Source organism: Phocoena sinus, chromosome 14 (assembly GCF_008692025.1).
Source record: "Phocoena sinus isolate mPhoSin1 chromosome 14, mPhoSin1.pri, whole genome shotgun sequence".
Classification (NCBI taxonomy): domain Eukaryota; kingdom Metazoa; phylum Chordata; class Mammalia; order Artiodactyla; family Phocoenidae; genus Phocoena; species Phocoena sinus.
The window spans coordinates 81,011,551-81,028,551 of NC_045776.1; the positions used below are offsets into that span (position 1 = coordinate 81,011,551).

General features: G+C 42.2%; 1 protein-coding gene across 7 annotated transcripts in view; it reads right to left on the reverse strand.

Annotated features, from left to right (window-relative positions):
* Positions 1–17,001, reverse strand: part of TCTN1 (tectonic family member 1) — a 30,320-nt gene that overhangs the window by 6,410 nt on the left and 6,909 nt on the right. For 3 of the 7 annotated variants that reach the window (XM_032602528.1, XM_032602527.1, XM_032602533.1), the window contains 9 exons: positions 14,657–14,787; positions 13,137–13,288; positions 11,539–11,626; positions 9,291–9,400; positions 7,840–7,860; positions 2,949–3,092; positions 1,702–1,827; positions 1,002–1,087; positions 348–488 (listed from right to left, as the gene is read on the reverse strand). In XM_032602528.1, coding sequence (XP_032458419.1) covers positions 348–488; positions 1,002–1,087; positions 1,702–1,827; positions 2,949–3,092; positions 7,840–7,860; positions 9,291–9,400; positions 11,539–11,626; positions 13,137–13,288; positions 14,657–14,787 — 999 coding nt within the window. Of the gene's footprint in view, positions 1–347; positions 489–1,001; positions 1,088–1,701; positions 1,828–2,948; positions 3,093–7,839; positions 7,861–9,290; positions 9,401–11,538; positions 11,627–13,136; positions 13,289–14,656; positions 14,788–15,571; positions 15,764–15,889; positions 16,321–17,001 lie in introns of those variants that run through there. The other 4 variants (XM_032602531.1, XM_032602532.1, XM_032602529.1 and 1 more) reach the window with 4 other exon arrangements.

Consider the following 17,001-nt stretch of genomic DNA (forward strand, 5'->3'; position numbering starts at 1 on the left):
AAGGAAGGACTTTCAGAGAACATATTTTTGCTATGAACTCAAGAGCTATGCCACCTTAGAAACAAAACATACGAAGCCTTGAGATGTTTACTCTGCCATATTTGATAAGTGCAAGGGTTGTAACACTTTCCTTTGAATCATGACAAATGGTTTACGGTTATGAGAATTAAAATTAGAAAACCAAAACTACATCATTGTAACTTATTGTTACTGTTGCTACTACCCACCAATAATAATGCTAATAAGCCTGTCAGCTGATGCAGAGTTCTGATTAAAATGCGAAGGGTAAGAATGCTGTTTTCTGATCAACACAAATGGGCTCCAACAGAAGCAAGTTACTCTCTTACCTGAGTTTACAGCCAGATTGCATGTTGTAACCAAATAATACTGGGGTCCGGATCCCCGCTATTGCTAAGCAGTCTTGCTCAGCTGTGCTACGAAGAAGAGTAAGTTGTCCGAATCTGTTCGTGGTCTGCATAATCCCAGACATTCACAGAAGGTTAAGGGAGTTGCCCAGTACTAAAGCAGCTGATTCTTAGGTGTCATATGAGTCACATGAGAGAGACCCAAATATCCCTTTCTCTAGGTCTCGGGAATTTCGACAGTTATTTCCCAGAAGAAGGCAAAAAATAGTTATAACTATTTTCCTTGATTAGGAGATCCTCAGGAGAAAACTTCTCAGAAACAGGCCCTTCAAAATTAACTCCAAATTTTCAAAATCACTCAATTTGTTTAAGAGTCTCTGTTTAAGTATAAAATTAAATACCTCTAAATGTCTGTCAAGCTTTTTGTCTTAAGATTTTCACTGTAAGACACTGACAGTCTCCTGCGCTGTACTGCTCCACACTGTCAGGCTCCACACAGCCCTACCTGCTGTGCAGGCAGAGCCACCCACAGGAAGCTCTGGCGAGAGTCCAGCCCTCAGGACTCTCAGCAATAAGAAGTGCAGCCCACACACATGGACAGGGAAATCAAGCTTCTCTATGGTGCCAAAAGGATATCCCTTCTGAGGCTGAAATCCAGCAGCTAACGGGAGTCCCACAACATAACCAGGGTTTCCACTGAGAGGAACTGGCTTTGTATTTTGCTGAAAGACAATGCAGAAATGCCCCAAGTAATTCTTTTTTTTTTTTTTTTTTTTTTGCGGTACGCGGGCCTCTCACTGTCGTGGCCTCTCCCGTTGCGGAGCACAGGCTCCGGACGCACAGGCTTAGCAGCCATGGCTCACGGGCCTAGCCGCTCCGCGGCATGCGGGATCTTCCCGGGCCGGGGCACGAACCCGTGTCCCCTGCATTGGCAGGCGGACTTTCAACCACTGCGCCACCAGGGAAGCCCAGTAATTCTCATTTTAATAAGGAAATGGCAGAGAGAAAATGAAATGGTTTTCATAATGTGGGATTACCAACCAATAAAAGAATCTCTTTCCCTACTCAGAACTATAAATATATCTGCTGAGTGTAGGAGTACATCATGCTGTAAAAGAACAAGCTCACATGGAAGAGCATCTTATTCCCAAACGGAAAAGATACAAGGACTCTGGCTTGATTTCATTACAAGCTCCACAGGATACATGCAAGCCCTTTGTTCCATACAAATGGTTAGAAGTGGTAATACTTCTAATTTGATTTTTTTTTTCCCCACTAAGTCATGATTTCTTTATACTTGGCAATTACACACTTATACAAAACTGATCAAACTTACCTGAATGAAATAAATTTCAAACTTTTGTTGGAATGGAACCATTGCACTGCTAACCGCTCCCAGAAGAACAAAGACATCAGCTTTTATTATCTCACCTGCATTTGTATACGTGAGGCTATACTTCACCTAAAAAACAAAATGATACTTCAAATACACCTGTTTCCAATAAATTTCTGTAGCTGTATTAATAACTCAGATAAAAAAACATGTATCTAGGAGGCAAATCCTTTCCCACTTCTCCACGTGTTAAAGCTTTTCTCTCCTGTCCAATTGGATTATGGGAAGTGTTACCTCAGCATCAGCCCCAGCTGACAGACAGGGGCATCTAAGCCTTTCTGTGCCCAATTACATAAGTTCCAAATCAGCTGGTCTGAGCAGAATGTAATCAGCCTATCTGTGCAGATAAATGTGCTAAAACAACAGCAGCGGGACTTCCCTGGTGGTCCAGTGATTAAGACTCTGCACTCCCAATGCAGGGGCCCAGGTTTGATCCCTGGTCAGGGAACTACATCCTGCATGCCGCAACTAAAGGAGCCCGCATGCTGCAACTAAAAGATCCTGCATGCCACAACTAAAAGATCCCACATGCCACAATGAAGATCCTGTGTGCCGCAACTAAGACCCAGCGCAACCAAATAAATAAATATTAAAAAAAAAAAAACCATGGGGCTTCCCTGGTGGCACAGTGGTTGAGAATCTGCCTACCAATGCAGGGGACACGGGTTCGAGCCCTAGTCTGGGAGGATCCCACATGCCATGGAGTAACTAGGCCCGTGAGCCACAACTACTAAGCCTGCACGTCTGGAGCCTGTGCTCTGCAACAAGAGAGGCCGCGATAGTGAGAGGCCCACGCACCGCGATGAAGAGTGGCCCCCGCCTCCCACAACTAGAGAAAGCCCTCGCACAGAAACGAAGACCCAACACAGCAAAAATAAATAAAATAAATTAATAAACTCCTACTCCCAATATCTAAAAAAACCCAAACAAACACAACAGCAGCAACAACAAATTTTGACGTATCCTTGTAAGTTACTAGGTTTGTGGAGAAAAATCACACGATTATTTCAGAGACAAAGAAGCGACCTCTGATGAGACAGGATAAAGGGAAGTAGGAGGCCAAGACAAGAAAAGTGATACCATCGGATGACCAGAGCCCCCTTTGGAGGGCGTCCAGTTACCCCTCAGCACCACGCAGCTTGAGTCACCCACAAACAGAGCAAACTTTCAAAGCCAAATTAGTCACCTACCTCAAGGATGATGTTAGTGCAGATTTTATCATGCCCAGCCTCAACAAGAACCAGCGGCCTCAATACATCAGTGTCAGTGTCTTCCAGTCGGGTTAGCGTTTTATTTAGAGATTGAATGATGATGGACTGAACAGTGATAGGGACCTGCAAAGTAAAGTCCTGGATTACTAAAGACACACCACAACAGAGGTGAATGGGTTAAAATAACGAAAAACTTGAAACACACCTCCACAGATTCACCGCCAAGAAGGGAAAAGCGTGCTATAGAACAATATGCATACTAGAATTCCACATTTGCAAAAACACAGATATTTATATGTAAACACATGAATACATTCACAAAGAAAATATCTGAGAAGGATATACTCAAAATGTTAAGTGATTGCCTCTGGAAACATATTCACACAAAAACGTGTACACAAATGTTCACAGCAGCATTCTTAATAGCCCCAAACTGAAAATAACCCAGTTGTCATTCATCAACTGATGAATGGATAAATAAAATGTGGTCTATCCATACAAAAGAATATCATAAATAAAAAGAATCATCTATAAAAAGGAAAGAAGCACTAACACATGCTACAACATAGACGAATCCTGAAAACACTGTGCCAAATGAAAGAAGCCAGACACAAAGGACCACGTACTACATGATCCCGTCTATAGGAAATGTCCAGAATAGGCAAATCCATAGAGACAGAAAGTAGATTAGCGGTTGCCAGGGGCTGGGGGAGAAGGTTGGGGTAGAATGAAGGGTGACTGCTAATGAGCACAGGGTTTCTTTTTGGGGTGGTGAGAATGTTCTGGAATCAGATGTTGGTGATGATTGCATAACCTTGTGCATATACCAAAAACCACTGAATTGTACACTTTAAAATGGTAAGTTTTATAGTACGTGAATTATATCCCAAACACACACACACACACACACAAACTCCCATCACACCATCAAATGCACACATACACTCTCACCTCCAAACCACAGCTCCTACTGATAAACACACTCACTGTATACACGCACGTGCACATTCTTCACACAATCCCAGGGTCCATCCTCCTAAAGCCCCACAACCTCTCTGAATATATGCTTGACCCAGTTTACACACAACTTCTACACACACCCTTACACACGCACACAATGGGTGGTGGGATCATGGGTAAGAGAAACAGAGACAAACAAATTTTTAAAGCAAAATCAGGAAGCCCTGGTTAGACCAATGCTATTTTTTTTTTTGCGGTACGCGGGCCTCTCACTGTTGTGGCCTCTCCCGTTGTGGAGCACAGGCTCCAGACGCGCAGGCTCAGTGGCCATGGCACACAGGCCTAGCCACTCCGCGGCATGTGGGATCTTCCCGGACCGGGGCACGAACCCGTGTCCCCTGCATCAGCAGGCGGACTCTCAACCACTGCGCCACCAGGGAAGCCCTAGACCAATGCTATTAAAGGACATTTTTCACTTATGGCCATTGCCAGCAGAGTGACAAAGCACCAAGCGATCCTTTAAATGGCTCAAACCTCTAGATATTTTGGCCTCTTTGTACCATGAGACAAGTCTGATGTTTGCTCTAAATGCCTGCTCTTAGAAACCACTGTTTAGGAAGGAACCTAATTTATATCTAGTTGTTCATATTGCTCTGAACTTTGCCCTCAACCATGTACTATGTTGTTTATAATTCAAAATTAGTAAGTATTTAAGCTGTAATTTTTTTTTAAGCTGTAATTTTATAGATAAACAAGTTCTTATGTACTGCTCCCATGACCATGAAGACCGGCAACTATCCTTGTAAGTCAAACCTCTAATATAAGAACATGACGTGGTTCAGAAGCAAAGACTAGATGTCATGTGATGGAGTCGCAGGAGGGCAACACCAGTCAACACAACGTCCTCTGCATAACAAGTCGCACCACTGGGTTTAAGAGTTATGCAGGGGGCTTCCCTGGTGGCGCAGTGGTTGAGAGTCCGCCTGCCGATGCAGGGGACACGGGTTTGTGCCCCGGTCCGGGAAGATTCCCACATGCCGTGGAGCGGCTGGGCCCGTGAGCCATGGCCGCTGAGCCTGCGTGTTCGGAGCCTGTGCTCCGCAACAGGAGAGGCCACAACAGTGAGAGGCCCGCATACCGCGCCAAAAAAAAAAAAAAAAAAAAAAAAAGCTTTATGCAGGGAGTCCCATGCTACCGGTTAATTAGCTCTTAAGCAAGTCATCAAAAGATAACCCTGGATTCCTTTATCTGAACATGCCCTGATTCAGCAATGATACTGTGTTCTAAGAAAGTGCACACCGTTCCATATCCTCTGATGGAGCCATTCCCATGGTGTGTGGGTGTGGCTGGCAGAAACCGAAGGGTTCAGTTGGCTTTGTAAAGACTGATGGATGAGTGTAAGTGGCAAGAGCCGCACTAGTATATCACCATCCACTGGACCAGACACAAGAATGAAAATGGTATGGCTCTTCTGGTTTCCTGAATGTCCCATTCAATCATATCCCATTCCCAAACTACCCACTGGCAAAGAAGTAAAGCATACTTAACAATGAAACTACAGGGCCATGACAATCTTTCATTGATGGTTCAATAGATATTGACAATAATTCCAAGCAATCACAATGGGCTTCCATTAATGGGGAGACTGGATCCGATTTTTATATTCCTCATCCTCTAACAGACCTTGGAAGCTGCATTTTAAAAGAATTTAAACACATCCCTGATATTAGTTGATACTCTTCGGAGCACAAGCTTTGGTGTCACACAGATCTGAGTCGGAAGTCGCAGTCTGCCACTTCCTGACTGTGTGGCCATAGGACGCACAGAGAGAACGTGTGGGAAACTTCCAAACTCAGGGCTTGGCACACAGTAGAACAAGTCCAATGTCATGGTTAAGAATAAGGTCTCTGGAGCCAGACAGCTTGGTTTCTTGTCCCAGCTCTGCCTCTTCCCCACTGTGTAGCCTTGGGCAAGCTAAGTCATCTCTTTGTGACTCACATGCCAGAGTGCCAACAACAGGACCTACCTCCTAGAACCACTGGGACAACTAAAGGACTGCAGACACACATACACTTGGAACAGTGCCCGGCACATAGTACGTGCCTTTGAGTAACGTCCTATTATCCCTCACAATAGGTCTTCCCTTCTTGATTGAATCAATCCTTAGTCATTCATTCAATTAACACATAACCCACTGAGTGCCCAGTACCTACTAGGCACCATCTTAGTACCAACACTATATGGCATACAGGGCAGTTGTCCCCACAGACAGTTCAAGCTTTGAATGCTATAATAAAAGCGCTTTTTAGTGGCTGGAAGTATTTGAGAGCTAGTCTATTATATGACTTTCAAACTGGGTCCCTGGGAGCTGTAGGGTTCCTCACAGGGACCAAAAAAGGAGAAAGATGGGGAGGTCAGGCAGGTAAAGGGCTTCGGACCCCACCCCTGCTCCAACTAGGCACTTTGTTTTTTGGGTTTTTAAAAAAATTAATCAATTTATTTTTATTTATTTGTTTTTGGCTGTACTGGGTCTTCGTTGCTGTGCGTGGGCTTTCTCTAGTTGCGGCGAACAGGGGCTACTCTTCGTTGCAGTGCACGGGCTTCTCACTGCAGTGGCTTCTCTTGTTATGCAGCACGGGCTCTAGGCACGTGGGCTTCCGCAGTTGCAGCATGCAGGCTCAGTAGTTGTGGCTCACGGGCTCTAGAGTGCAGGCTCAATAGTTGTGGTGCACAGGCTTAGTTGCTCCACGGCATGTGGGATCTTCCCGGACCAGGGCTCGAACCCGTGTCCCCTGCACTGGCAGGCGGATTCTTAACCACTGCACCACCAGGGAAGCCCCAACTAGGGGCTTTGGATTCAATCCATGTTACACACTAGGGAAGGCTCTCCCTTCTTTCACTTGAAGAAGCACTATAACTGAAATAAGTTTGAAAGCACCTTCACAGATGAGGAAATCCAGGCCCACGCACAGTATTGTGAAGTCCAAAGTCACACAACCATTCCTTTCCAAATGTCTACCTCAAACATGTTTGTGTCCAGAGACGTAATGAAATCAATCACAGTGGGTACTGCTGTCCGCAGCGCTTCCTGCGTGCTAGTTGCTGCACCAAGCACCGAGTCTTACATTATGTGCGTTCTCTCCCTCGAACCTTACATCAAGCCCCTGGAGCAGAGACCTACCATCCACTTGCAACTGGGGAGACTGAGGCATATGTCACACAAGAAAACAACAGCAAAGCTGACTTTTGAACCAAGGGCAACCAATTTCACAGGCTCTGGGAGACTACGACAAGGCCACTGCCTTGGCCTCCTTGGGGACTGTATTCACAGGCAGGCACAGGGTGCAGCCCCAAGAGTAAGAGGTAGATCCACCATACTTCTCTCTGACATATCTGCAAAGAGACCGTGGCCTCCTGACCACAGCTCTATAGGGCCCCTGAGCTGGGGCCATAAGGCTTGGACTAGAACCTACCTGCAACTCAACACTGGAAGCTACACTTGAGAGTGCTCACCTCCTACACAGGTGTGTACATTCACTGGGCAAAAGGTTTCTTTCTATCTTCTACACTGGACAGGCAGAATCCTGGAAGCTAGCCAGCTCTCCTGACAAGAGGCCAAGAAGATATCAAGGGATGCCCTGAAAGCACAGAAGCCAATCACACCCATTGTCAGTCAAGACAGCTACATCATTTAAACATGAACAAGTGTGGACTACAAAAACTAAGGAATTTGAAAATCTGACCCTTTTGTGATAGCAAAAGGATGGTCTACTAAGGAGTTTCCCTATTTCATTTCTGCTTGCTTTTTGGCAAATGTTTTTGTTATTGGCAGTAAGGTACCCTTCTGACCATAAGTGTATTCATTTCAAACACTCCAAAGTAAGACAATAATTCCATTAAGTACTCTTACCTTTGTTCCTGAACCAGGCACCTAGATAAAAAGAACAACAAATTTTGTTAAGTACAACAAAAAGAAGCATTTTTATTGCTTTTTCAGACCGTGGGTTAAAGGGCACATTCATCTTATTAAAGACTTCTCAAAGAGGAAAACAGAATTTCCTTAATCAAGACTTGCCACCTATATATTTTTGTATCTGTGTCATAATAACTTTACATTCCCCTTCTATATTCATTTCCTTCAGACTGGGAGCTCAGGAGACCAGCCCAACAGAGCTAGTCTCAGGAAGCCTCCACGCTTCAGTGTAATTGTGCAGTATTTTCCATATGGTCATCAGTGACATAACACTGTAGGGAAGACATGGCTCCCATCCTCCTGGTCACTTGCGCCGCACCTGTCCTCATCGGAAGGACACCACTGCCCACCCAGGCAATGTCCAGTCTCCTAAGTGGCCTTCCTGCCTGTAGCCCGAGCCCCCTTGGGGCCAGGCTCCTTGCCTCCCCAGCACAGCTGGAACTCTTTTCCTAAAGGGCTCCACCTCCCTTCATTCCTGTCCCCACGTGGCCAATCCCACTTCTCTAACCCCAAGATGCCCTATTAGGCTAATGGGAGCTTTGGGGAGGGGGATGAGTGGACGTGGGGCGGGGGGGCTAAGCTGAAAAAGAACTGTGCCTGCACGCCTGAGGGACTGCTTCCAGGACAACTGTGAGAAGTCACACGAATTGGAAGAATTCACAGGCATAGATGGCTGACTTTGAGGAGAGAGGGAGAGGGAAAGGGCAGGGAGAGGAAAGATTCAACTTGATTCTGAAAACTGAAGCCCAGATGAATACAGGTGCCATGGACGCCCCCGTCACCACACTCCGGAAATCAGAAGAGGAAGGGGGCTTTCACAATAATCATACGGTTTTAAATCACTGAAAAATGTCTTCTCCCCTTGCAACCCTTCACATCACCCACCAAGCAGGCCAGTGGCCTCTCATCTATTCAGTTCAGGCTTCAGTCACCGTAACCAGGAGGAAGGGGCCTCTTCACACAGGGGCCTCTTCTTCTCCAGCAAACATATTTCCTGTCCTTTCCTGGGCGCTTATTTCATCTGCCAACCAGAAAGATAACTTTGTGGTGCTAACACGGTCATTCCCGTGACAGACATTAAGATGTTTTTATAATTCTAAAGGTTTTGGTTATTAATAAAGGTCTTTTTAATTCAGGAGACAGACTATTGGTTACCATCAAAATGAATGAAATCAAAAAAAAAAGGAAGCAAAATATGAGCTAACTATATAAAAATTATTTTAAGTGATTATTTCAATATCTTTGGTATCAGTATACCAAAGAACTGGAGAAGAAAAATTCTGAGTGTCAATCATGTATTGAAATGATGCTCTACTTATATTTTAAAAGGGTACAAAGAACAGAAAATAAACCCAATGAATCAAGTTTCACTTCAAAATAATTCTTACCCTCAAAATTTTAGGGCTGCTGTAATAAGCCAGGCTCAGGGTTTCAATTTCTGTACACTGTTCCAAATTTATCCTTCTGGTGCACTTAACAGCTTGGTTAACCAGAAATGCTGGAAATCGTAGCATTCCCAAGGGAAAGGGAAAAAAATTTTTAAAACAAGAAAAATTTTAACTGTCCAACAGTAACTAAAAAATTGTAATCTAAGTAAAACTGCAAAGTTATGACACAGACATAATATGCTTAATATAGGGTTTAAAAAAATATTTTTCAAATGCATAATACATTCACATGATTCAAAATTCAAAAGGCACAAAAGATATTGAGAGAAGTCTCCCCCCAACCCTTGTCCCGCAGCAACCACCAGTTCCCTTCCCCAGAGACAGTCAGCATGAAGTTTCTTGTGTATCTTTCTGGAAATATCCTATGCAAATAAACGCATGTGTATATATATGTATGTATGTGTATATATGTATATGTATGTGTGTGTGTGTGTGTGTGTGTGTGTGTATAAATTTTTTTTTTTTTTAGTATTTCCTTCCCCTTTTGGAAACAAACTCACAATATATATTCTGCCTTTTGTTTTTTTCACTGAACAATGTATCTTGGAGTTCAGTCTATCTCAGTACATGAAGAGCTTCCTCCTACTCTTTTTAGGGAGAATTAGTATTCTATTATAGACATGCCATAATTTATTCAACCAGTTCCCCACTAATGGAAGCTGTCTCCAGCTTTGCTATAATAATGCTGCAATCTATTGTTTTGCATGTGGGCCAGAGTTTCTGTAGGACCAACTCCTAGAAGTAGAAAAGCTAGGTCAAAGGGCATATTCATTTGCAATATTGATACATAATACCAAAGTGCTCTTCACAGAGGCCTTACCAAGTTTTAGTCCCACCAGCAATATAGACAAGTGCCTACTTATCCACAGACTTAAATTTCTTTACGCTTTGCCAATCCATTAGGTGGAAACAGTATCTCAGTTTCGTTGCTTTTTTTTTTCTCATTAATTTTTTTGGCTGCACTGGGTCTTCGTTGCTGCCTGCAGGCTTTCTCTAGTTGCGGCGAGCAGGGGCTACTCTTCGTGAGGTGCACAGGTTTCTCATTGTGGTGGCTTCTCTTGTTGCAGAGCACAGGCTCTAGGCACGCGGGCCTCAGTAGTTGTGGCACACGGGCTCAGTAGTTGTGGCTCATGAGCTCTAGAGCACAGGCTCAGCAGTTGTGGTGCATGGGCTTAGTTGCTCCACAGCATGTGGGATCTTCCCGGACCAGGGCTCACACCCATGTTCCCTGCATTGGCAGGCAGATTCTTAAATACTGCGCCACCTGGGAAGTCCCTCAGTTTCGTTTTAATTTACACTGTTCCTTTGTGTGAGCAAAGTTAAGCATCTATTCAATAGAACACATTTTCCTTCGTGTAGCAAGTGTTGCTTCATTAGGCCACATACTATCATCCACAGCTTAGCAGGTTTCTGCATAGTGAGGCTGGCTAAGGACTGGAGAGGCAGGCCTATTGCCTTCCACTGCCAAGAGGGTTACTCCATGGAGTCTATGATGCCCCTGAAGGAGAAGCAGGACCCATGGGAGGCAGCTGCATGGGTTGTATCCCTGCTCCACTACCGCCTGAGTAAGAAACTGAATGTTTCTCAGTTTCCTCATCTAAAGAATGAAAACAACCCTCCCTTAGAGGATCATTGTAAGGATCACATGGAAAAACACATGCAAGCACTTAACACAATACCCGGCATACAGTTAATCAGTGTTAACTACTGACAAACTTTAGCTCCAGTGAGGAAAGAACTTTCCAACAGGGACTTCCTTGGTGGTCCTGTGGTTAAGACTTCACACTCCCAGTGCAGGGGGGCCCGGGTTCGATCCCTGGTCAGGGAACTAGATCCCATGTGCTGCAACTAAAAGATCCTGCATGCTGCAACTAAGACCTGCTGCAGCCAAATAAATAAATATTTTTTTAAAAAAAGAACTTTCCAACAACTGGAAGAGTTAAACAACTTAATGGGCTGGTTACAGGTAGTGAGTTCCCCATCATTGCAAGTGCTCAAACAGTGACTGCAGGTTGTAGAAAAGATTCCAGCACTGGGTGGGAAACTGAACTATTCAACCTTTGAGGCCTCTTTCAACTCTAAGACTCTCTGTTTCTAGTTACGAAGTCTGTTTAATTATGACTACTATACATATAAACTAAGAACAAACTCTGTTTGCAGAGAGGAAGAAAAGTGCCCACTCTCTTACCTGCAGGGTTATTATCGGTGCACAGAGATGATGTAAGGGGAGAAGGAAATCTCAGAAATGAATGTGAAGTCTGCAGATGAACCCCATACTGCAAACAGAACAACAAACAGCTGTCATGGTACAACTAAGGTGTTCCTTCAACACTTACTGCACACCTACTATGTAACAGGCAGCACTGCAGGCATCGGGAACACAGGGGTGATTAAAAAACAGATGTGGTCCTTGTCCGCAGGGAGCTTACCTCTAGCTAGCTGTCCCACCCTTTTCCTTTTAAGGATGTGTGTTTCTGTGTACGCATGTTACTGCATTTGCAGGCTTTTTTATTCTAGGCAATTTTATTTCTATTCCACTGGAAGGGTATGTAGGAAGCTGACACAGGTGCCAGCAAGGGGGAAACAAGCCCTGTCCTTCACCAGAGCTGGGAGTATAAATTCCTGCAATCTTTCTGGAGAGCAATCTGGTATCGGTATTTTAAATTCCCATTCATTTTGACCAAGTTAACCCGTTTATAGGAACATATCCTAAGGTTTAATCAGACAAAAATATATGTAATTAGGGACTTCCCTGGTGGCGCAGTGGTTAAGAATCCACCTGCCAATGCAGGGGACACAGGTTTGATCCATGGTCCAGGAAGATCCCACATGCCACGGAGCAACTAAGCCTGTGTGCTACAACTGCTGAACCTGCACTCTAGAGCCCAAGAGCCACAACTACTGAGCCCATGTGCCCCATCTACTGAAGCCCACACGCTCCAGTGCCGTGAGTCCCAACTACTGAGCTTGCGTGCCACAACTAAGCCCACGTGCCTAGAGCCCATGCTCTGCAACAAGAAAAGCTACCACAATGAGAAGCCTGCGCGCCGCGATGAAGAATAGCCCCCGCTCGCTGCAACTAGAGAAAGCCTGTGCACAGCAACTGACCCAACACAGCCAAAAAAAAATATATATATATATATATATATGTGTACCTATAGGAATGTTTATTGTGGATTATTTACAATAGCAAAAACTAGAAACGAATGTCTGTTAAATAGTGGAATGACTCAATAATAAATAACGACACATCCATGGAAGGAATACTTTGTACCAGTAAAATACAGCTCCAACACTAGCTCCTTCCTATACCTATGTTTTCCTCATCACTTAAATGGAGACAATGACATATCCTTCCCAGGGTTGTGTGCAATTATGTCTGAAAAGCTCTGCACAGTGCCTGGCACATGGGAAATTCTCAAGAAGTGGTAACTTTTATAGTGACACAGGAAGATGCATAAAATTCGCATCTTTGCAAATTTTTTTTTTTTTTTTTGCAAAGAAAAAAGCACTTTGCTGCATCTTTTGAGGTGGAAAGGAAAAAATTCTGCAAAGACAAATGCAAGCTTACCACAGAATAAATGCCTCAAAACCCTATGTTAGAATTCAACTACTCAAGTTTAATTTTCATGATCTTTGATCTATAGGCACGCATGTTAAGTTTTTTAGTTTATAATATGAATTCTATGTCTCAGGAAAGCCCGTTTACTGGGAACAAACTGAAAAGTTAACTTACAAAGACAAGATATTTGTGATGGGATGAGTGGACTTAAGTTCCTGGCTCACCTCATATTTTGCAGTATTTGGAGCATCTGGTTTGGTTGTCAAGGAAACATCTGATTCTGCATTCGTTGAAAAACCATCCGATGTTTTCATCAATTTATCAAAATTGCTTTCATCAGGCACTTCCGGATTAATAAAGGATAATGCAGGTTTATCTGTTTTTAGAAAAAACATTTTAGATCAGTATAAAACATAACATGTATAGTATATATAACACATGCAGTATTTTGGAAACAACTTTCAGTAGCATTAAGGTTGATGTGAAGACACTAAAGTGTCTCTTTTTATATTCATTTTCCCCAAGATTTCTTGAATCTTATTAAATAAATAGGGTCTTTCTCTATTGTGGAAGCAATGGTTTCTAAAGCCTACAGGTAAAGAGCACAACAGAAACCAATAATAATCAATCTCTTTCTCTGGCCCACTGACTGAGGCATCTGCTGCATAAACCTCTAAGGGGCAACTCTCTCCAGATGGCTATGGGAATGAAAGACCCTGTTTCTAACCCTCACACAGCTACCTCCAAAGCCCAGGAGGATAATGTGCCCTGTACATGAGAGGTGGGAGGAGGAGGGAACAGGCTGGTCTGTTCACTGGGCCTGTTATGTCAGAGAACATGACAATGACTGACCAGTCATTACCTCAGATTACAAATCACAGAGCAATCGCCTAAATGTTCAAGTGCAAAGGAACAAAATATAAAGACACTCTGAAAAGACGATAAAGTTAGATAAAACCATAAATGTGTCTCTGATCTTTGATATCTTGATAACATTTTACACTCACATGTACTTTGGAACTAGACACCTAACTGAGCTAAATGCTCAGATAAAAATAAAGATCCTGGGGCTTCCCTGGTGGCGCAGTGGTTGAGAGTCTGCCTGCTGATGCAGGGGACATGTGTTTGTGCCCCGGTCCGGGAAGATCCCACATGCCGCGGAGCGGCTAGGCCTGTGAGCCATGGCCGCTGAGCCTGCGCGTCCGGAGCCTGTGCTCCGCAACGGGAGAGGCCACAACAGTGAGAGGCCCGCGTACCGCAAAAAAAAAATAAAGAAATAAAAAAATAAAGATCCTGTTTTCATGCAAATATTCTTAGTAAAAATAAAAGAGAAAAAGAGAACCTGAAACCAAAGCTGAACCTGATTCTCAACTATTAAATCAGGAGGAAATAAAGTAAAACACACACACACACATACATACACATACACATACATACATACATACACACACACACACACCTAAATAAATCTAGATTCCTATGCATGTCTACATATTATAAACACCTTTGAAATAAGGTATGAGATTTCAAAAGATAACTACACAAGCACAATTAAAGAAAACGTGCATGGCCACAGGTTTATAAAGTTACTTGCAGTTGTCTGTGGAATGGCCTCAAGATAAACTCTAGCCAAACCACAGAATAACTGCTTTAAATCTAACAATGGGACATTTTTCCATAAAAGAATTTTTAAAAGAAAAAAATTTTCAGAGTTTCACAAAGTATATCACCATCAAATACTTACAGTTTGTAATATGAATGCAGAAAATAGATGGATTGATTTGGTCAACAAGTTTAAATACTCTCTGAGGTGGGTCTGCTGTAAAATTCAATGAATAGATGGCTGCTTTTTGACTACAAAACTGACTATCACCCCTGAAAATTAAAAAAATAATAAGACAAAGTTTTAAGGCAAATGCACACAATCTTAGCAAGATTATTTTAAAACTGTCAGATGCTTGCACTATACTATGTTAACAACTACATGGAGGATATTTATGAAAGTGCGATGTTAGAATTGAATCCACTTTTATTTAGTTTATTCAGTGTTAAATTGTTTGGCATTTTAAACTTCTTCCTCTAACAGTGAAAATATGAAGACAACTAGAATCACCTTTAAGAAAATCTTGTCAAGTATGGAATATAGATCAGAGTATAATTTTGATGTAAATGAACCTTGCAAACTCTGACAGAATCAATTACATAAAATTTTGCAGAACTTCAGATTGTTTATAAGTACTCAGAATGGATCCAAAATTCCTAATCTTTAGAATAAAGCTGTCTTCACAAAGGATTGTGAGAATGAGAAAATGTAACGTCATCTGGAAGTTTCGGGGCTTAGAAGTTACAGTATAGGTAAGTCTTCAACCAATCCCAGACTTAACAAACCCTAATCTATTTGATACTGATACAGATATGGCATAGAGATATAACAAAAATGAGATATTACATACTGCTTTAAGGCTTTTTTTCACTTAATATATAGTGTCCAATATTTCCCATATCAAATATGTTTTTGTACTATTATACTAAATAGCTTCATTTATACCAATTTATTAAGATACTCCCAATTTTTTTAACCAATCCTCTACTGTTGATCTAGGCTGTTTCTAATTTTCCCCGAGTATATATAATGCTATAATGACATCCTTGTACATACATTTTTATTAATATCGCCATTTATTTCCTTAGGCCATATCTCCTGAAGTGGAATTGCTGGGTCAAAAGGTAGATACGCGTAATTTAAGACTTCTGGGACATACTGCCAGATCGCCTTCCAGAAAGGCAAGATGCATCCTTACCAACACTGTAATAATAAGAGCGCGTATTTCCTGTACTCTTGCCAAGATTGGATATTATCATTCAGTTTTTACCCTTTGCCAATTTCATGGGCAAAAGCCTGTTATCTCATTGTTTAAATTTGAATTTTCTCTTTTACTAGTGAGGTTAAATATTTTTCCATATAGTTTCTGCTTACTGGTATTTATTCTTCAGTAAGTTGACCATTTTTTATTAGAACGCTTGTCTTCTCATTGACTTATAATAACCCATATATATATATATATATATTTTTTTTTTTTTTTTTTTGGCTGCGTTGGGTCTTTGTTGCTGCATGTGGGCTTTCTCTACTTGTGGCGAGCAGGGGCTACCCTTCGTTGCGGTGCATGGGCTTCTCATTGCAGTGGCTTCTCTTGTTGCCGAGCATGGGCTCTAGGTGCGTGGGCTTCAGTAGTTGCAGCACGCGGGCTCAGTAGTTGTGGCTCGCGGGCTCTAGAGTGCAGGCTCAGTAGTTGTGGCGCAAGGGCTTAGCTGTTCCGTGGCATGTGGGATCTTCCTGGACCAGGGATTGAACCTGTGTCCCCTGCATTGGCAGGCGGATTCTTATCCACTGTGCCACCAGGGAAGTACCTGATTTTTTTAAAAATAATGAAGTTGAAAAAAAAAAAAAAAAAATGAAGTTGTCAATCTTTTCTTTTATAGTTTGCCTTTGGGTTTATGCTTAAAAGACATTCCCTAACCCAAGATTAATAAATGTTCACCTATATTTTTCATTTGCTCATTAATTTTTTTTTTAACGTTTCTATCTCTTGGTAATTTACTTCGATGTAATGCTATGAAGCAGGAACCTAGTGTTTTTTGTTTTTAAATAATCATCCTACATCATTTACTGAATGATCCAACCTTTACTCCACAGAGATGAAATACCATATTTATATTAAATACATAAGTAGAAAAAAACATAATACTTTTTTAAAAAATGAGCTGGTGTAAAATCAGTACACACAACTGATTTTTGGCCTTTCTATTCTCTTCCAATGACCTACTAATCTGTCTTGAATTAATACACATTATTTTCATTATTATAGTGTTACAACTGTTTTAAACCTAGAAGTTTGCTCTTCTTATTCAATAACGTCTTGGCTGTTCTGTTTATTCTTCCAAATGAATTTTAGAATCATTTTGACACATTATCCCTCTCCCATCTGACTAGAATTACATTATAATAAATTGAAATGTATAAGTAATGATTCTTCCCATCCCACTACACAGACCGTATCTCTCCAGTTATTCAAATGTTTTATGTCTCAC